The 22,240-nt window shown below is 43.6% G+C and overlaps 1 protein-coding gene across 1 annotated transcript in view; it reads left to right on the forward strand.

Annotated features, from left to right (window-relative positions):
• The window catches only part of LOC147700601 (transient receptor potential cation channel subfamily V member 6-like), a 148,773-nt gene that overhangs the window by 81,128 nt on the left and 45,405 nt on the right, over positions 1-22,240 (forward strand). The window contains exons 5-7 of the mRNA XM_086929142.1: positions 21-161; positions 2,483-2,581; positions 8,697-8,869. Coding sequence (XP_086785268.1) covers positions 21-161; positions 2,483-2,581; positions 8,697-8,869 — 413 coding nt within the window. The remainder of the gene's footprint in view (positions 1-20; positions 162-2,482; positions 2,582-8,696; positions 8,870-22,240) is intronic.

Below are 22,240 nucleotides of genomic sequence, written 5' to 3' on the forward strand. Positions count from 1 at the left end.
CTCTTCCCTTGTACTTTCAGGACAAACTGCTCTTCACATCGCTGTTGCCCAACAAAACGTGGACCTGGTGAAGGAGCTGGTGAAGATGGGAGCTGCTGTTTCATCACCAAGAGCAACTGGCTCCGCCTTCCAGCTCACTGAGGACGCGCTGTATTATTATGGCAAGTGTACTGAGGTGGACGTGGACGTCCTTCAATAATATGACATGGAAAGAGGCCAATAAAGGGAGGCTCTTTATATGAAGCCGATTATTTCTGTATGTTAAATATCAAACGGTTGCCTAGCTCAGTAGTCACCTAACATTGGAGCACAGCAGTAAAAGCCCTCATATTTTAAATATTTGTCCCTGGTCATTTAGCGCCATGAAACCTTCGGGTGTACGTGCGTTCTATAAATAAATATTAACATAACATAACATAACATAGTCCTTTCTTCATAAAGTGTACCCTCACTCTGAAGACTGGTAAGTCAGGGTATGCAGACAAATGAGCCTATTCATAAACAGCATTTGTAGTGTAAGAGTAGACCTACAGTCGTACGACTCATGCACTACAAAATTCTATTCACAAATATCCATGCACAGACATCTGCCTCTCCGATCGTTTCTTTGTGGGGATCTTTCATAAAGCAAGAGTTTCACTAGATAATGTGGGGGGACCGCTTGGGGGTGGGGGGTTTAGTAAAAGAATGAAGAATACTTACTCCTAAATGGAAGAAATTTCAGAGAATATAAGGAGGGGTTTAGGGGGAACATGCTAACGAACTTCCACCCACAAAAGAGTAGGATCATTGTTAAGCACAAACCACACTTTTAAAGTTACAGCAACCACAAATGTGTCAACACAGGTGCATATGTACTACAGCATGGTGCAAGGGTGCCTGCGGCAGCGCATGGCTGCAGTTTATGCACCAGCGTAGGGGGAAGCACAGAGATACAACATATTCTTGTAAATATGTTGCATCCCTTTGCTTCAAAAGTGCCGTAGCGTGGCACAGCCAAAGGGCAGCGCAGCACTTCCTCGTAGATCTGCCCCAAAATTTCACGAGAACAGCACTAAGACATCAGCATTTACCAACAACTTGTAAGGTCCAATGCCCAGGCAGTGTAGTGAGAGGAGAGAGGTGGCTCTGAGAGTCTCTGTCACCCATCCATGATGCCATTCAGTGCCGGACGTCATCATCTGGCAACAGTTTTTCAAGCTTAGGAGTTTATCGACTAGGTTATTGTGAGTGACTCGGCCATGGCTGTCATAGTCCCCATGGAGGACACCATGCAGACACTCGCAGTGGTTAATTTATAAGCAATAAGTGCCAGGTGCCTCTTCAGGAGACCACTGAATCTTGCACTTTCCATGGTCCCTGCCAGAGCTGCCAATGACAAACCCAGAACAACAACTAACCATGACACTCCTACAAGTGTGACAACTCAGACTAGTGTAGGCCACCGAAAGCTATAGGAATGGTTGGGTGGCAGGTATCAGTCAATATTGAGGTACATAAATGACTCTGTTGTTGTGCTCATCTCAAAATTGGACAACATCACCCCCATGTGGCGAACTGTAAAAAGTGCAGGTGTTGGCATTGAAATGCTCCAATTAAACACTGGGTATTATTGCTCTGCATTTGCAGCAGTGCACCATCAGCTCCTGAGGAAGTACCAACATGACCTCATCCGCAGAGCTCTCTGGTCGTTATTAGACGGCTCTTGCACTCGTTGAAGTGGCCCCTTGTGGCTTAGTACAAAAAATAAAGCCATTTCATATTTCAAAATGGAGAAATTATATGTCGTAAGGATGCCACATATTTACTACCCTACCACTGTGAAAGATACATTGTGAGCACCCCATAAGGGAGCACTGCTCAAATTACTTGTTTTCTATTACCCTGTGAAGATTATTTTCAGAGTAAACAAGGTCATGTGAGGTCTTTGTAAGAAGCATAGAGAAGAAATAAATGAATTATTTGGATGTGGCAGTCAGATATGCCATCACACTCTGGGGCATATTATCAAGAAACAGCGTTAAAATTATCGCTGCTTTAGTGGCAGGAAACTGCAGCTAAAGTGGCGATAATGGCCTTTAAAATACACCCTTGTGAATTCCCATAGAAGCCCATCTTCTGTTGCGAACATGGGCTTCTATGGGAATTCTCAAGGGCGTATTATCAAGCCCATTATTACCGCTTTAGCAGCAGTTTCCTGCAGTTAAAGCAGCGATAATGTTAACGCCTTTCTTGATAAACTGCTCTTGTGAATTCCCATAGAAGCCCATGTTCTGGTGTGAACCTGAGCTTCTATTGGAATTCTCTTGGGCGTATTATCAAGCCCATTATCGCTGCTTTAGCTGCAGTTTCCTGCTGTTAAAGCGACGATCATTTTAACACCGTTCTTGATAGTTTGCCCCTCTGTTCTTTCTTTGAGTTACTGTCTTAAAGTCTCCATCACTGTTTTGCCAACATCGCCATTATGTCTTCTTCTCAACAGGCGAGCATGTCTTGTCTTTCGCTGCGTGTGTGGGAAATACTGAAATTGTGCGATTCCTCATCGACCATGGGGCCAGCGTCCAAGCACAGGACTCACTGGGTAGGTGATTAAATATCCGCTTAAAAACACTGGGGTAGGGTTTAAAGCTTTCATTTTACACATTAGTAGTTTTATTTCCTCTTGTGAACTGTGCGTCTAACTTTTTGGCGTGTGACGTTGGTGACGCTTCTTAATCAGGTCAGATAACGAGTGATGTACTGGACAATTATCTCCCTGGATCGCAGGTCTCATTTGGCAAAATGACCCTTATGTCAGGCTGGAGTTACCCCAACATGGGTTTTAGCGTGTGCTTATAGGACAACAAAGCATGTGTGCACACATCTGCAGATTGGCTGCAGCTATTTGCAGCACACATAGACGAAGCAAAAAGCCATTCATGGTTTTTTTTGTGCAGGAAGGTGTGTCTTCCTGCACATAAACGATGATTAATGACGATTTGCAACTTCTATTTGTGCAGCATTCATGTGCTGCACAATGCAGCACATATTGAAGTAACAAATAGCCATTAAGGATTGTTTATGTGCATAAACAAACATTTCCTTCAACGCAGACACCCTTGCACTATGGTGCAAGCATGCATGCATTGGCGCTAGGCAGCTACATTTAGCACCAGCGCTAGGGAAAATTCAGGGGTGCGCCGTATTGTAGTAAATACAGCGCATTGCTACATTTTGAAAATGTCGGAGCCTGGTGCAGCTACATTTGACTCATCTCTGCAACATTTTCTAGTAAATATGCCCCTAAGTGGTAGATTAGGAGAGACTAAGAAGGGATCTACAAGACTTAGGCATATTTTACAAGGGGATATTGCCATTAGAACGTCACTGTTAGCAACTTTCTGGTGGCAATATCCCCTTCTCCTTATTTGCAAAGCAACCAAATTACAAAGCCATTTCATGTGGCTTAATGCTGCATTGTAAGTCCCCATTTCACGGTTCACTTAGCATGAAAGGGGCGTGCAATGGGTGAATACGAGGAGAAGTTATTAATTTCTCCTTGTTTTTTGCTCTTTCCACTACAACGCATGCTTTTACATCGCATGCCTTTACAGCGCGGTTTTTACCACGCAGTCCATTACAATGCATAATGCTTTTAGGCGCTGGATAGTGAATTATTTAATTTACTATTCCAACTCCAGTCCCCGTGGATAGCAGGGAAGGTGTTGGATAGTAAATTAAATATATTCCCTATCCTAGAGCGCCCCCCAGCGCAATGCGTTGTAATGGTATGCGTTGTAATGGTTGCGATGTAATGGTAGTGCGTTGTAAAAAATGCGTTGTAAGTGATGTACCCCAGCAGCACACATAGAAAGAACCAATCGCCTTTCAAGATTGTTTATGTGCAGGAATGTGCGCCTTCCTGCATATAAGCAATCTGCACTTAAACAATCGCCCCTGCAGTGCTTGTGCTGGCGATAGGCAGCTATATTAGCGCCATGGCTAATGAAAACCCAGGGATGCGCCAGATTTTTGTAAATACGGTGCATCCCTGCATTTTAAAAATGTTGGAGTGCGGCATAACCCATGTTGGTGGTACACCGTGCTCCAATGTTTTGTTGTAAATATCCCCCTATGTTTCAAGATGTGCGCTCGCATGACACACTGAACAGCTCACTGGCACAAAACCGCAAGTACCAAAAGCACCACACATAGAAAGAGCATGGATTTATGAAAAGAACACGCAATTCTCAGACCAGCACTGCTCACACTCACTCACCTACAACCAGGTTTAATCATGGCATGCACTCCCTTCACTCAACTAATACTAAGCTGCCAGTGATACCCACAACTCACTGCGACATCCGAGGTGGCCTGTACTTCGCCAGCTCTGGAACAGCCTTCCCCGCACCATGCTACTGACTGTGAGAGTGAAAGCACAGGCATGAATGGGATTTTTTGCTGAGTTCACCTCACAGCCTTCACTCAAAGCCTCCATCATACCTAATCCTGTGCTTACAACCGGAGCCGTCCCTGCTCACTCTTTTACTCCACAGCCCTAGAGTCAACATGTACTTCTCAGACACTTCCAAAACCTCTGGAAGGTACAACTAAGATGTGCCGCACGGTACTAATGCAGACAAGATGCCCCACTGCTTTAGCCATTTGGGGCCATATGTATCAAAATCTTCATTTGCGATTTTCAAATAGCGTTTTTTGCGAATCGCTATTTGAGAATCGCATAATGCTATGTTTGTAGGATTTGCAATAAATTTTGCGAATCCTACATATTCCTTAATTGCGAATCTCAAATTGCGATTCACAATTAAGGAATACCTCCCTATTCATTCCTATGGGCATAGAGGCTCATAGGAATGAATGGGAAGATATTTTCAATTTGCGATTAGCAATTAGAGAATCGCAAATTGAGAATGCAATTTCAAGGGTGCAAGGGTGTCAAAAGGACGCCGTGTTGCGCCCCTGAAATAAGCATGGGTGCACACTTGGCGCACATACATGCCCTAAGGGCATGCATTTGCTTAACATTGCACTTTGAAAAATGCAAAAAAGTGCATTTTTCAAAGAAATCGCAAATTACCACCATCTTGAAGTTGGTGATAATTTGTGATTTCACTTTTTTGGTGCTTCTTACATTGCATTTAAGGAATCGCAAAAATTAAGATTCCTTAAATGCAATTGCAAAATAAGGAATCGCAAGTATTGGGATTCCTTATTTTGCATGCAGATTTGCCTCATACATACCACTTAGCAAAATTGTGATCGCAAACGCCAAAATTCTGCGAATTTCAGCATTTGTGATCACAATTTTGCTTGATACATATGGCCCTTGGTTTGTAAATGAACATGAAAATGGGCAGAAGGTCAAGACTTCCTCCAGCTCACATGTCGGATGCCTGGGCATGACTCTATAACATGTTTACTTGCACGTGAAGGCAACAGTTTCCATTCATCATTGGGAAAATAAGAGCAGTGATATAAAATAGCCATTATAGCTTACACACCTATACGAGAATGAATGAGCACAAGAACTCTAGTGGTAGGTTCTTTACTTCTCGGAGCAGAAAAGCATACTAAATACTTTAACTCCATAAGAAGTATGTCCTGTTTCACCATGCCCTTACTGCTAAAGTCTCCCATCTGCTGCTTGTAAGAAATTGGGTTCCTGGTTGAGGTGGGTGATCAGGCGGGCAACTAGAGATAAATTGTGGGGGGGGCTGAAAAATATTTTGTGGGGGTTAATTCTTCCAACCATAAACAGGGTGACTGTAAGAAGGGGTGAAAACACAACAACAGCCTAATTTGCAAGAAAATGGTCTCCGTCCGGGCTGACACACACGACAGGGGGGCTGAAGCCCCGTGAGCCCAATTGGTGTTGCAACCACAATTCTTATCACAGTGAAGCCACAAGCAAGCCTAATTTAACCTGTGCTCAACCCCCGGGTCGCTTGGCACAGAGCAGTCAGGCTTAACTCTGAGGAAATGTGTAAAGCATTTGTGCAATACTTCAAACAATAATACAGTGAAGAAACAGATCCTCTGAACCGATTTGTAAACGTAGAGTCATTTTTAATAAATAAAAGAAGATCAAAACAGTTGTGTGAAAATGGCCCCCCGCGGTGCAGCGTGTTGCATGGATTCTGCACATGCACAGACATATGTGCAGGAATATGGGACCTCGGTGTATAGGGGCTAAGCATTCTACCACCTTAGTGGCCACAAACCCAGGACTGACTAGCTAAAGTGTCTCACTTCCTCTCCTACACACTCATGAAGAAGCAAATGATCAGACACCCCAGAAAGCAACACTCCCGGATCACTCAGGAATCGTAGTAACAAGACGCATCTTTTTGCTCACTCTCTCGTACATGTCCACAATAATAACTGACCCAAACACATATATAGTTTAAAATGTTTATTTTAACTACTGTGCTCTAAAACGCAGTATACAAGCCACAACCAGCAGTACAATGCATAAAACGAATACAGTTAGCATTGCAGCAAGGCCATATATCATAAAGGGAGATGCCATCATATAAAGACATTGGATAAAGGAATATAAGGCCTAACCACCCTCCCCATGGTAAGAAGAAGTATTATTATATAACAGAAGATCTCTGGGCATTGTCAGCAGACCCCATACCCTAGTGCCTAGATGGTATATCTACATCATAGGAACCACATTGCTCTTCTCTCTGGAAAGCTCCCTCTCCAAGTGGGTGTTACCTAAAGATGCATCCCCATGATATCAAAGTATGAGTTTCCAGCAGCAGCTGTCTTAGCATGTTTTGTCTAGGTGTTAATGACTGATCAGTACAGAATAACAAGGTGCATTGTTTATCGACCTTGCACTCCGTGTTCGGACTAAACTCCAGTAACAGGCAGAGAATGAGCCCAGCAGAGAGTTCTCATGTGAAAGGCATAAACAGAGTCTTGCGAAAATAAGGCCATGTAGTAAAGCACACAAAAGCAGCATCATGGTTGCTGGGCTCATGCTAACTTAGCAATGTTGAAAATGTTCTATAGGCCACTTGACAGTGGGACCACACGCTCCAGGGGCCCCCATCAGGACTGTGCATGGGTCGTGGTCTGAGAGATCCGGTGTCCGGAGATTGAGGACCACCTCTATGTAGTTTGCAGAGGGCCACCCTCAAGGTTTGTTATGCCACTGGACCAAAACAACAAAACTACAATCAGTAGAAATGGAGATATGCTACTGTTATGATGTTAATGAAGATAGTGACAAAAAGCACAAAGTGTCAACTGTGGGTATATGGTGGTGCTAGACCGGGACAAAGTTACAAGTTCAGATTGATTGCGACGGAGAGGACGGCCTGGCTCCAGGGACCCAGTTAGTTTCACTGAGCAAAGTACCTTAAATCCTGGTTTGAGGAGTTTTGCGAGAAGCTACATCAAAGATGATAGACACAGCTGCAGTGATGAATTGTTTTGTAAGCGCAGAGAGGCTGCAAAGAGTGGTCCTGCATCAGGGATGTTGCGCAGTTGGGGTGATGCATCAGTTCTGAAGAGCTTTGAGGCAGTGATGCTGAGTCTGGAGTAGTCATCGAAGCTGCCGTTGATGAGGGATGTGAGAGTCTATTCCGAAGATGCATGGCACAGCAGAGGTTCCATAGAAGCTGCATAAGAGATGTGGGTCTTTGTGACTGATCCAATCTGCATAGCAGCAGTGATGCGCTGGTTCTGCTCTGTGTTGTGCTGTGCAGGAGAGGAGATGCAATGGTTCGGCTGGCTCAACAGACACTGACAGAGCACGTTAGGCCCATTTCAAAGGGTCCAAGTCTGGGGTGGCACCACTTAGCAAGGCAGACTCATAGATGGCAGAGTCCAGGTGCTGGGTTCAAGGTTGTTGGAGCTTTCGGTCCCTGAGGCTTTAGTCAGGAGGCAAGTAAGTAGCCCTTGGAGTGCATTTGGAGTCCGAACAACTTTTTTCAATAATAGTGTACATTATATTTTGTAAGAGTCTTGCTTTTTTTTTTTTTACGAAACTAGATATGTTTGAAGTAGATATTTTTTTTATACTTATCCAGTCACTGATATAAGGTGTTTGGAAATATATTCCTGCTTCAATTTGTAAATCACCAAAATAAATAGAAAGCACTAAATCAACGGATAAGATAAGAAAACTATGAAAATGATCAAGTAACAAACCAATCTATATCTACAAAACCTCTCCAAGCCACACCTATTTCATAATCCTTTGGACTGGACATGGAAAACGTACATACTGAGGAGGATTGATATGTTTTCCCAACATTTACCAATGAATTATTCTTTTCTAGAAAATCTCAAAAATGTTGCTACCCATTGAATGTGACTATTAATGGTGAGGAGAATCCTCGCTGAACCCATCTTTTAGAACCTAATTAGGGCGACAGACAGCTGGTGGGTCCTTGTCATGTGCCACTAGTCTAATTTTACGCAGGCCGTTTTACTTTAGTTTGGGGTGAATGTTGGAGCTTAACGGGCAACACAAAGGAATGGAATGGAAAGTAATGGCTTAACACTTTAAAAATAAATGTATTAAACGCCACACATGACAACATCAACTGGCAGCGCGTTTGTAGTAGTCACTTTTCACTCTAATCCTTGATCTCTCGCTTGTTTCTATTCTCTTTGAATTAATCATCTCTTCTAAGGTCTGGTGTGTTACTACTCATTTTAGTTTTTCCTTTGTTTAGGTAACACCATTCTCCACATCTTAACACTACAACCCAACCAGAAAATGGCGTGTGTTATGTACGACCTCATCCTGTCCCGTGACACTAAAGAAAGTGGGATGGGCTTGGAATCAATCCAAAACACAAAAGGGCTAACACCCTTCAAGATGGCCGCCGTGGAGGGGAATTCTGTGGTAAGTATATGGATACTAAAGAGAAAGCAATGCCTATAGCTGTTGTAGCAAGCAGCATGCCTGGAAACAGCCCGTACATTTGATGAACATTTTAACTCAACAATTTTCACATGAGTGCCCTATTAATGTTGCTATAAAGTACATATAAGTTACTAGTGGGATAAAACCAGCCCGTCACCATAAATGTTCCCTGTTCCGCATACATTTCTAATAGGAAAGATGTTAAATGGGCAGAGACACAGGGTCGCCTTACTTGCATTCCAGCTTTGGTACAGCTCTGTGGTACATAATTTGAAACAGGAAGAAGCCTTAGTGAGTTAAGCGCTCGCTGCTGACTTCAGATAACTTGTGGTAATCAGGTCATGATGCTATATCCTGGCAAGGACAACTCATTATGCCTTTTTTTCTGACATAGTTACAGTGAGTATTATAAAAGTTGGAAGGATAAATTCCTTCATTTACAGTACTCAGAAGCACCATAACTTAGGTTTTAAGAGCTATATAAAGATTTATCATTAGAGTGACGTGAACAACTAATGTTTGTGTCAGCTTGAAAACAGCAAACGAGGAGCATGACTGCCAAATATATCCCCATTTTTGGAAGAGAGGTGAAAATGCTGTGTTTCCGCCCTTTGCAAGCCTAGCACATAGATTGAAAAGGTTCTGCATATTTAGGCTGTAGAACATGACTTTCCAAACCCTAGACCGAGACACAGACTACTACAATCATTAACACAACAAAAGAGCTTCTGAAAACTCTAGACCATGGCTTTAGCTTCTTGATGTTTAATGGGGTTTCTATGTTGTATATCTCACTATTTATCCTTGCCAGAGAGCCAATTAATGCAAAATATAAAATAAGTCAGGCAAAGGCGTGCACGTAAAGGCTCATTCACTTCAAGGGTTTCCATTCATAGTAGGGTTGTGTAAAGGTGTCAAGCCAGATGCTTAACAGATGCATATTGTCTATGGCAAACGAGTTGCACTTAATTGCAGGGGTTAATGTTGTGTTCCTGTTAATTGCAAGCATATGCCATGAATCAAAAAACAAAAAAGAATATGGCCACTTAAGCTTGGCTGCCTTCTGCTTGCATTAGAAATGCATTCGTTCCCGTGACTAATTTTGCTAATGATGTTTCCTTTAAATAACAAGCCTTGCAGCTGCATCAAGCATTTTTTTTGTTATTTGTAAAGGAGCCAAAAATAAATCACAACCTAAGCAATCATTTAATATCACAGTCTGCTACATTGTTACTCAACCACTATATATTTTTTAAAGGAGACTGAAAATAATGAAATTAAATTAAATTAATGAAATTAAATTAAATTTGGATTTATATAATGCGCTAATACCCCAGGTTGTCTAGGCGCGGTTCATCCTGATGTGTGAGCCTGTGCGGGGAGTACTGGGAGACGGGACAGCTATTTGTTAAACAGCGGAGGTTTTAAGGTTTTGTGGAAGGCCAGGAGGTTGCTTTCTGTCTTCAGTCCAATTGGGAGTGAATTCCACAGTCTGGCTGTGCCTGCAACGAACGAAGCACCCCCCCCCCATGATGCCATTTTGGTCCTGTGGACTACAAGATCCGCAGATGTTGCAGAGCGAAGCTCCATCTCTGGAAGATACCACTCGAACTTGTTTGCCAGGAAGACCGGGCCGATTGCATTAAGTGCCTCAAAGGCGATGCAGAGTGCCTTGAATTCGATCCTTCTTTTCACCGGGAGCCAATGTAAGGTTGGTAAGGCATCTGCTACTGATTGATGTTTCAGAATGTCAAGCAGAAGGCTGGCTGCTGCATTATGCAGGATTTGCAGAAACAGCCCACTACAATAATCCAGTCTGGACAATATGATCGCTGTTACCACCGCTTTCTGGAGCTCTAATGGGATGAAAGGAAGAATCTTTCTGATGGTTTTGATCATGAAAAACCAGGAAGAGGTGATTGCATTGATTTGCCCCTCGAAGGATAGCTTGAGATCAAAAGAAACTTTGAGGTTTTTAAGAAGAGAGTGGGAATTACGCCCATTTCCTGAGGCCACCAGCTTGGTTGCCAGAAAGAAGGTGTCATGGCGAAATAGGAGCACCTCTGTTTTCCCTGCATTTAGCTTGAGGCAATTTTGGGATATCCAGCGTCCGACTTTGTGCAGACTGTCTTGGAACTGAAGGGGGTAAAATACAGGTTGAAAAGTGCTGGGCTCAGTGAAGAGCTCTGTGGCACCCCACAAGGCAGGGTAAACCAGAATGACCTATGCCCGTCAAAAGTCCTCCTCTTGTTCTCTGTCCAAGAGAAAGGACTTTAGAAGGGCCTGAGCGTTGCCCCTTATCCCCACCGAAGAGAGGCCGCTAACAAGTCAATTTGTGGTCAACATGTCGAAGGCCGCCGAGAGGCCCAAAAGGATCAGAGCTGACTCCCCCCCTTTATCCAGGACCTCTCTGATTTCTTCTGACACATTGATTATGGCCAGTTCAGTGCCATATTGACTTCTGAAGCCATAATGCGAGCAGTCTAGTAACTTATTGTCTTCCATGATCTTGGTGAGTTCTATATTCATGGCCTTCTCAATGATCTTAGCGGGCCGGGGAAGACAGGAGATCGGCCTGTAGCTGATCGCATCGAGACTATCTAACCTTCTTCGAGGCAATCGGAAAGTATCCAACTGAGAACATCTGATTGAAAACCCCGGTAAGGAAATGGGCCACAGCCGCTGGGGCCAGGTGGTGGATTTAGTGGGAGAGGGGTCCCAGGGTGATCCTGATCTCATCTGACAAAGCATAGTCATAACCTGCGTTGCCAAGGTGTTGCTAAAATTGTGGAGGCAGGGGATCGTGTCTACTGAGAGACTCTATTTGCATAAGACCTCCATCTTAGTGGTGGAGTAACCGTGGGGTTGCCCTCCTCCTACTCCCTGAATGGGGATAAAGGAGTCCGAGACCGCTTTTACTTTTGTTTGAAAGAAGAGTGCTAACTGGTTACAGAAATCTTGGTTTATACCTGCATTTTTCTGGGCAGGGAGTTTACTCAGTTTCAGTACTCTAGAGAAGAGTTATTTGGAGGAGTTGAAGAAGCACTCATTTTGATAGAAAAATATTGTTTTATATAAGACAAGAAATTTATTTTGTCGTCTACCAGGGCTCTTTTGTATGTCAGCTTGTCGTCTGTTTCAAAACTAGAGTGTCACTTCCTTTCCAGCCTTTAATAGACTTGCTTCTGTTGTCTAAGGCATTCACCAAACCATGGTTCAGAGGGGGAGGACCTTTTAACAGTTGCATACTTAAAGGGGACTACGGAGTCAAGATTGTTGGTCATCCAATTATGGTAAGTTTTCTGCAGCCTCATCCAAGTCCACAGACAGACCTGGTCTCGAAGAGTCCAGGTGTTGCATAAGACTTTCTGGAGTAATTGTGTGCCAGCGGCATTTCACTAATTTGGTTAGGTGAGGGGCCCCTGGCTCAGCTGCTCTTTCTGGACAAATACTGAACATCACTGCTGAATGATCGGACCAGGCAAGGGAATGATAGAGGAGAATTTGAGAAATGGATTGTCCGAGAAGATCCCATCTAAGGCATGGCGGCGAAAGGGTAGGCCTGTCCACAAGCTGGACCAGGCCCATGCTACCAATAAGATGGGTGAGGACAACTGCATCATTTTCAAGATGAAGGATGAAGTCCCCTAAAATGGTGAAGTCTGGAAAGAGCACTTCAATATCCAGTAACTGACTACTGTTGTGAAGAAAGGTTGCACTAGGCCCAGGAGGTCTATAAGGCAGTACTCCATTGAATGAGTACCAGATGGTCAAGGTGATTTAGAAGACCAATCTTCACAGTTAGAGGCGGTTTGACGGAGCTTAAAGGAGGTTTCTAGGTGTTCCTGTGCAATAATAGCTAATTCTCTGCCCTTTTTTGGGGAGGTCTAATCTAGAGATGGTAAAGCCCGGAGGAGAGGCCATATTAAGATCTGGGTCTGACCCGGCATCTGCCCAGATTTCTGTAACGAACGCTAGGCCCAGACCCTGAGAGTCAACCAATTCTGCAAAAAACACTGCATTTTTAATTAGTGACCTTCTGTTGATAAGTGCTGCTTTAAAGCACCTAGCACTTGTCTTTGAGTATGTTGAATCCGAAATAATGGGCTTGGGCTCTGACTGGGCTTCGGGGGTCATGCTGAGGGGTAACGCCTTGATTTTTTGACTAGTCAGAGTAAGATGACAGAGAGGGCAGGGCCTCAGGGTCAGGGGATATGGAGGATTTAAAGTTGGCCCAGGACAATGGGAGTCTGTATCTCTTATCTGCACTTAACACGGGAATATTGCTGGTGTTCCGCCGTCAAATTGGCAGAACGGCTGGCTCTGAGTGCGGTCCGAGCGTGGACAGGTGCAGACGGACTCCCCCTGGTGCGACTTTGGCGTGTCAGCTGCGCGCACGCTGCGCATACCCACTGCACGTGTCCACTGCGCATCCACTGCACGTCAGCGGTGGCAGCACGAGTTCATGGCTACCCTGGGGACAGTGTGTACATTCTAATATGCTGCTCTTTCCCTGTTTGCGCAGGGTGCACCTTTTGAAAGGTGAGCTGCGGTGCAATCGATGAAAGTGTGCCGTTTTCATTGTAATTCCCCAGATGTCTTGTCCCTCACCCACTCAGTGGAAGCTGCATCCTTCTGGCAGCTGTTACTGTTTGGACTATGGCTGCTCCGCAGGGGATACTGCAGTGTTGACATGTTACCACTTAGGGCTAACACCAGTCCAGCTGGTGAGACGAGAAAACTGTTCCCATAGCTATGAGTCCCACCCTACTAAGACCAGACACCCCCTGAAGAGAATCAGCCATGTTTAGAATTTTACAAAGTTGCCTACTCCATCTAAAGAAAAAGGCTTTTTTTCACGAATAAAACCAAAAGTAAACTCTGCTCACATATTTTGTTAGGGTTCACTCTTTTACTCACATCATGCATTAAAACAAACATTGGCATTGTGGATTAATTTATTTCCTATGTGTAGAGGAAAGTTTTATACCAATCTTCTCAATAAAGGTACAGCATGGGCAGCAGCTGCGCAACCTTCTCTAACACAAATACAGGGGTGCCCAGTGCAACAATCTCTTGGCACCCGTCCATTTACCTGCTTCTCTACAGACGGCATCACTGCCGCCATCCAACAGCGCCCCTCATCTCTCCATGGCCCTCTCTCACATGCATATTATTTGTTTTCTAGCGCTACTCATACCAGTGTAGTATATAAGAGCACTTTACATCACACACACAAACACACACTAAACTGAGACAATGTTTGTAAATCAGTCTACAGGAAATGTACATAAGACAAAGAGGATCATCAGGTGTAGGAATCCGTGCCATCCATACTCTTATGCAGTATAGGTTAAGAGTATCTTCCCTGGAGAAGCACAAACTGTGCATACCTCAGTGGGTAGGGTTGCTTTTACTAATAAGAAGGCATTTCCACCTAAACTAACCCTTTTTAGCTAAAGTAGGATAATGACAGACTGGTGATAAATATAACATTCTAACCGATACCACGCAGTTTGCATGCAGCTTTTTGATGACTGTGATTAATGTGTTATATTAGGATTTTAACTTATGAACTACAAGTAACCCCCACATCTCCAGCGCCATGAGACCCTCATGGGTGAGTAGCGCGCTTACAATTCCCTGATTGATTGGTTGATTGATTGATTGATTGGACTAACAAAAGTATTTCTGTGACACAAGCAGAAACCCACTGAGCTATTGGCTGTGATCTGGATTGTATACGTTATTTGCAGCAGGCCTATTAGTCTTCTACGATGCTGTGGGATGAGTCAAAACTCCCACCAGACAAAGCTCTAATCTCTCTCCAGCAGGAAAATTCATCATCCGAGTTATCTTTGCGTTTTTGCTGTTGCCTGAAACCGCTGGACATACGAGAAACTGTGCAGCAGGTGCTTTTACACCTTTGTTATTTCTAAACACAGCCCCAAAGTCAGCATCAGGTGTGATTGCACCGTTTGCAATGCCCTATAGCTGACCCTGAACAAAGAATATGTTTAAGACGTGACAGAATCAGAAAGAATGTCACACTGTTCTCTTACACATACAGGACAGGGTATAGAGACAAAATATCGACTCCAAAATATCGACTGGACATAATATCGAGTTTTAAATATAGACTGGACAAAATATCGACTGGACATAATATCGACTACAAAAATATCGTTTTTCAGGTAAGTGAAGTAATATCGACTGTGTAAAATATAGATAGCAAAAATATCGATTTTTTAATAATATATAATATTTTATAGTGTATTTTTATGTAATAATATGTGTGAATAGTGTGTATTAATGTTATAAAATATTTTATTACATGAATTTTGTTTTGTTAATAATTGCGTAATGTAATTCTGTAGCGGGTTGTGGGTTTATAGGGGAATAGGGTTGGAAGTAATTTAATAATAATTAATTAATTAATATATGTGTGTTCATATTTTGAATTAATAATTAATTGATAATTAATTAATATTAATTAGTTAATTAATTAATATAATTTTGAATATATTTTGTATTAGTAAATAATTGTTAATTAATTAATTGTAATTAGTTAATTACATTAATTAGAGTACATTTTTAATATATATAATTTTGTGTTATTTTTAAGTAATTAATTTTGAAAAAATAATATTAATTATTACAATAATTACACCTAATGTTCTAATATATTTATTTTATTGTTATTGTTAATTAATAATTAATTGGTAATTAAATAATATTGATAAATTTTGGGTAAAGGAGCATTTTTAGGGTTCAGGGTCAGTTTTCAGTTCATGGGTAAAGGGGTATTTTTAGGGTTCAGGGTCAGTTTTCAGTTCATGGGTAAAGGGGTATTTTTAGGGTTCAGGGTCAGTTTTCAGTTCATGGGTAAAGGGGTATTTTTAGGGTTCAGGGTCAGTTTTCAGTTCATGGGTAAAGGGGTATTTTTAGGGTTCAGGGTCAGTTTTCAGTTCATGGGTAAAGGGGTATTTTTAGGGTTCAGGGTCAGTTTTCAGTTCATGGGTAAAGGGGTATTTTTAGGGTTCAGGGTCAGTTTTCAGTTCATGGGTAAAGGGGTATTTTTAGGGTTCAGGGTCAGTTTTCAGTTCATGGGTAAAGGGGTATTTTTAGGGTTCAGGGTCAGTTTTCAGTTTTTGGGTAAAGGGGTATTTTTAGGGTTCAGGGTCAGTTTTCAGTTTTTGGGTAAAGGGGCATTTTTAGGGTTCAGGGTCAGTTTTCAGTTTTTGGGTAAAGGGGTATTTTTAGGGTTCAGGGTCAGTTTGGGGTTTTTGGGTAAAGGGGTATTTTTAGGGTTCAGGGTCAGTTTTGGGTTTTTGGGTAAAGGGGTATTTTTAGGGTTCAGGGTCAACAAATAAGATTTTAAAAAATTATTTTTATTATTTTCATTTATTATTTAATTATTATAATTTAATTTAAGTCGTTTTAAGTATATTTTAGTAATTAAAATTTAATATTAATTTAATTTAACACTGTTTTTAATAAAGTCGATATTTTTTACATCTATATTTTTGTTAACGATATTTTGTACTCGATATTTTTGTACTTACCTGTTTGTAGATACAAACTCGATATTTTGACTGTCGATATTTTGTCCACGATATTTTGGCAAGTCGATCTTTTGTCAGTCGATATTATTTCAGTGATCCACAGGACAGGTACAACACAGGTAGCAAGCACACTAAAGAGTGAGGAAGTCACAGGCGCAAAAGGACAGATGTATTATTTTCATATAGTATCAAACTTGTGGTCCCTATGGGGTGAGTGTAGCCTTGGACTTCCGCGGCAATAGTATCATCATCAAGGAAAATCTTTTACTACATTTTCTTAGCTTAAGCAATCAATACATTTATTATAGTAATTGATGACACATTATTTACTAAAAGGAAAAGATGCTCCAATATAGTGACAGCGCAGTGAAAGTGACTCAGGTGATGAAAGAAGTGCGCTTGTGCTAGATACAAATATATATCCCCTAGATTCATCAAAGTCCCGTTTTGCGAGTCCTTAATACCGATTATTAAGGAATCGCTATTAAGGACTTGCAAAACGGGATTCATGTAGGAATCGCTAAATAAATTGCGATTCCTACACATTCCTTATTTGCGATTAGCAAATTGCTAATCGCAAATAAGGAATAACTCCCCATTCATTCCTATGGGCCTAAAGGCCTATAGGAATGAATGGGGAGTTATTCCTTATTTGCGATTAGCAATTTGCTAATCGCAAATAAGGATGCGATTTCAAGGGTGCTAGGGGTGTCCAAAGGATACCCTGTAGCACCCCTGAAATGTAATCTACATTGGTGTTGCGCACACACATGTCCAAAGGACATGTGTGTGTGCAACATGCAACTTAGAAAAATGCATTTAAAAGCATTTTTGTAATTTTTCTCTAGTTTGACCTTGCGGTAAATAGCGGCCCAAAATTGAGATTTCGCAATTTAAAAATGGTTAATGAATTGCATTTAAGGAATTTCAAATACAGATTCCTTAAATGTAATTCCTCGCAATTTAGCAAATTCGCAATTACAGATTTTTGCATTTGGGATGATGAATCCCAAATGCAAAAATTGCGCTCGCAAAGGGCCAGATTCTCAGAATCTGGCCCTTTGCGAGCCGATTTTTCGATGATGAATCTACCTGTATATCTTTTTATTTTTATGGATAGAACTGCATGATCTATTTACATAAAAGTGGTTATTGTGGTCATTGTGCTGTGCGCATCCTGAACAATTTAAGTTGCTCTCAAATGTTTTGGTCATGGAAAAGGAGGCCCAATGAAGAAAAGTAATTGCCAAGGGTCACACTGTTTGGTCAAGTTTGAAAGCTGGAATTGAAAGAAGTCTCCCCTATTATACTTTGTGCAATTTAGATCCTGTGTGGATATTGTACTCTTTCTCTCTTCAGCCTAGAAGGAAAAGTTATTAGGGACCCAGAGGCAAGAACGTTGTCTTATGCCTTCGACAATGAGGCCCTTACTTTTGTCATAGATGGAGCAATATTAAGGTCTATAAAACCGCAAAAAGAGAGTTTTGTATACAGAGTATATCCTGAACTACGTTATTTCAAGTAGCTCTCAAATGTGATAATTGTGAACCGGAAGTAGAGCAAAGTGAAGGAACTACCCCGGTCACACAGTTTGGTCAAGCTGGGACATTGTGATTGAAACCGGTGTCTCTGGGTCAGGACACCACAGCTAGACTTGCTCTGGGACCAGTAAACGCTTGTGACTGGCCTCTGCATTTTATGCCTGGGCATCCAAATGATCCTGTTTTATGAGAAAGGGAAAGAGCAGTGGAAACACCCCTATTCCAAGAACAGCTGCACCTTGGGTAGAGACAGTGGAAGCATCCCTCCTTCAAAGGAGTGGTGCAGCTGGGGTGGCAACAGCATAACCCGGGGCAAAGTGGCCAACAGCAGTGCACGCTTTAGCTCCTCAGGGCAGCATGGCAAAAGCAAAGCAGGCTGCCCTCCCATTACAGAAGGTAGTAGCAATCTTTCATGTCATCAGAACAAATATAGCGTTACAGAGTGTTACAAACATTCAATGCTGACAGAAGATGATGGGAGAGGATGTAGCCTCACGGCTAGAGTGGTAAACATTGAAGCTGGGGAACCGGGTTTGAGTCTCGGCGATGACGCTCAACATCCTGTGATTCTGGGCAAATCACTTATTCTCCCCATGCCTAAAAAAATGAATGTGTCCTCATGTAACGAAACTGGTGCTCATGTAAAGCGCTCTGATACCCCATATATCGGGTCTAGTTCGCTCTATATAAAACGCAAAAAAAAACCTGAAACGGTTCAGGCATGAGTGACAGAGAGGTTATAGACAGATGTTTGGTGTAGGTGCTTAACTCACCAAGAGGAATGTATAGGTGGGTGAGTGAGTGCATATGCAATTTCTGACACTATTCTCAGGTGATATTCCATGTCAGCACCCTGGAAATCCTGCTTCTGTCCCTCTAAGACCTGCTTTTATTGATCTCTGTTTTTCCACATATTAAGACATTGCAGAAACCTAGTAGGCCACGCTCTCGAAAATTATGCTATAGACAGGCACACACATGTCAGGTTTTTAAAAAAGTGCATGTATCAAGCTTTGTGCAATCTCAGCTTCAGTGCTGCACTCTGTTTAAAATGTTTTACGGCGTGAGGAGCGGGCGGGACCTTGAATGGGGCGGGCGTAAGTTCAGAGCGCAGTCCAAGGCTCTTTAAATTCACAGCCTCCCCCACTAACAAAAGCAAGCTTCTGTGGCCACCGCTGATGTCCTGCGGAGGGTTTACGCCCTGAAATACACACCGGCTGCGCAGAACCTCCAGACAATTAGCTGGACACCTGCTCCCTACAGGCATTGCAGCTAACTGTGTGACACCTTGTGATTGCACCTTCTCACAAGGTGACTGTGTGAAGGGAGCCCAAATTGTGTGACATATTGTAGCAGCGCGTGAGTTGATGGGTCTGCACCATAAAATGGTAAATGCAGGGCACATTAGAGGTACCACAAACATTAAAATCAGGGAATCAGACACAAAAGTGTCCGCTGCTGACATCTGCTGTAACCTGCAGGTCTTACGTGTGGTTTGAGGCAATGCTGATCATTTAAACTCAATCCAATTAAACTAGGCAGTAGCAGCACTTTTTATTTACAGCACTGCGAAACTGTGGCACAAAGAGATATGCAAGGGAAGGAAGGGAGAGAGAGAGACACCGCCGCCCCTGCGCCTACAAGCCCCACTGCTCACCAGCTTCGGCCGGTGTGTCCACCAGTAGGCACACCACATGCCTGTGCAAACCCCAAGCCCTGGTCCCGCCACCATGGCATAGTCCACATCATCCGGGCCGCCCCACGGCCCAGCAGGTCCCACACATGACGCTGAGTCCTGAGCCATCGATAGCGGAGACCACATCAGTGCACACGTCATCACCGCAGGCTGCACACCGGCTCAGCTAGTCCAGTGCCACTAACCCTGTGCAACGCAAGGCAGCTCCACATGGTGGTAGGCCCTTGACGGCCGCAAGGCCTCGGGTGCCACTAACACTGTGCGCAACATCTGAAATGAAATGAAATGAAAAGTGGTATTTATAAAGCGCGCGGCTACTCCAACAGAGTGTCCCAGAGCTACGGGACCAATTAAAGACAAAAAAATCAGAGCTCACACCAATCGCACTACAGCAGACATGGGTGGAAAAGCCAAGTTTTTAACTGTCTCCTGAACGTAAGCAGGTCTTGAACTAACCTAAGATGAAGGGGTAACCTATTCCATAGGCGGGCGGCCAACTCTTGAAAAGAGCGTCCGCCTGCCCGTGAGCAGGAAAATTTAGGAGTAAGTATCAAGGCTTGTCCAGAGGACCTCAGGGTATGATGTGGCACATAATGTTGTACCCATCTTCTAAGGTAAGCGGCACCCGAGCCGTGAAAGGCCCGAAACGCCAAGATCAATGCCTTAACCTGGATCCTTCTGCGTATTGGGAGCCAGTGCAGAGTTTTCAGATGAGTGGACATGTGTGCTCTGGGCCCCACCATAAGAATAGCTCTGGCCCAGCATTCTGAGCCACCTGCAAGCAGTTCAGTAAGTATTGTGGAAGACCCTAGTACAGCACATTGGCATAGTCAAGCCTGGAGGTGACCAAGGCTTGCACTACTGTCTTCTGGTGCTCAACAGGCAGCAAAGAGAGGAAGTTTTTTTAATTTTCAATATGCCGAAGCACATACCAACAACAGTCTGAATTTGGGCTTTAATGGTTAAGGTGACATCTAACTTTACCCCTAGGGTTTTCACAACACTAACAGGGGCCGCTGCAGGAGACATGTCACCAGGCCACCAATTGAGCCATGATTCACAAGGAGGACAGCCAAAGAAGATGATCTCTGATTTCTCAAACTTGCATTTCAGTTGATTGAGCCACATCCAAGAGAAAACTTTCAACAGACACTATTAAAATCACAACCTTTATCACGCATGAATAACAGTTGAGTATCATCAGCGTAAGATACTATCTAAGCACTGTGTGACTCTGCTAAAAGAGCAAGAGGGGCCATATACATGTTGCCTCCGCATTTGTGCCATCTCACGGCTGGAGTCGCCGGAACCAGTCTGTGCGGACAGGTGTTCTTCCCTCTGCGTCATGACTCCAGTTATGTCAGTCAGGGCTCATTGGAGACCATGGAGTGGGTGTGGGTGTCCATTAGGGACTAGCGCTGTTCCCTCGTGGGACCTAGCCACCGATGGATTGCGTCCAGTTTGGTAGCCATGAGGCGGAACCCCACCTGCAACTGCTCAGCCGTCTCCCTCTGGCCCTCCAGTGCACGGCGTTGGAAGGCCATGGTTTGTTCCTTGGGGTTTTGGGAGACTACCGGGGCTATGGGTGCCTCCTGCTGGGTGGTTTGGATAGTGGCTGGGGTCTCCTCGATGCAGCTGGGCTGCCCTGATCCTGGAGGTGAGTTGCGGATCATGTCCATGATGTTTTGGAGGGTTTGGGTGTCGATGCTGGGGTTGTCCTCCTCATCATCAGTGAAGAGTGCCTGGGACTGCTGTGCAGGGGGTGTTGACGGTACCCCTGTATTGTCAAAGGAAGATGGTGTATTACAATGTGTCCACATGAATGTGGCCACATGGAACATGTTGACATTCAGACAGCATGGCATTGTACATTGTGACAGTGTGTAGATCAGGGACATGACCCACAGTCATTGTGGGTGTGTACTGTGCTCTGCTTGTTTGTGCATTTGTGCCATTGTGGGCCTCCCCACCCATCCCCACAGTACCTGGTGGTCACTCACCCTGTTGCAGTTTTGTTGTGTCCTGTAATGCAGTGTCCGATCCTCCGACTCCAGCCACAGTCTCCACACTAATGACTGTCGATAGCAGCTCCTCAATGTCATCCAGCTCCAGCTGTGGCGCTGGGCTCCCACCTCCAGTCTGCATTGCTGCTGTCTTGTTGGCTGCAAGTTACTCCTTGGTCTTCCGCTTGACATCATCCCATCGCCTCTTGGCCTCGTCCATTGAACTCTTGTGCTCTCCGACGGAATTCACCTTGTCTACGATGTCCTGCCATATCCCGTTTTTGGTGCACAATGACACGTTGGAGGTGACTAACAGTTGTTGTGAAACAACAGATGCCCCACCCTCTCAAGACCTCTGCAACAGACTCAGCACATTCTTCCACCATAGCATTAAGATGATCTATGACAACTTTGATAACCAAGACCACCTCAGCACACTAGCTCCTCCCTCATGCAATGCCACCCAAAAGACCCTGATGAAATGGATCTCTCTCACAACAGAAAAACCCTTGAAGACCACAAAAAGCATCCACTCTGGAGCACTG

Source organism: Lissotriton vulgaris, chromosome 7 (assembly GCF_964263255.1).
Source record: "Lissotriton vulgaris chromosome 7, aLisVul1.2, whole genome shotgun sequence".
Taxonomy (NCBI): domain Eukaryota; kingdom Metazoa; phylum Chordata; class Amphibia; order Caudata; family Salamandridae; genus Lissotriton; species Lissotriton vulgaris.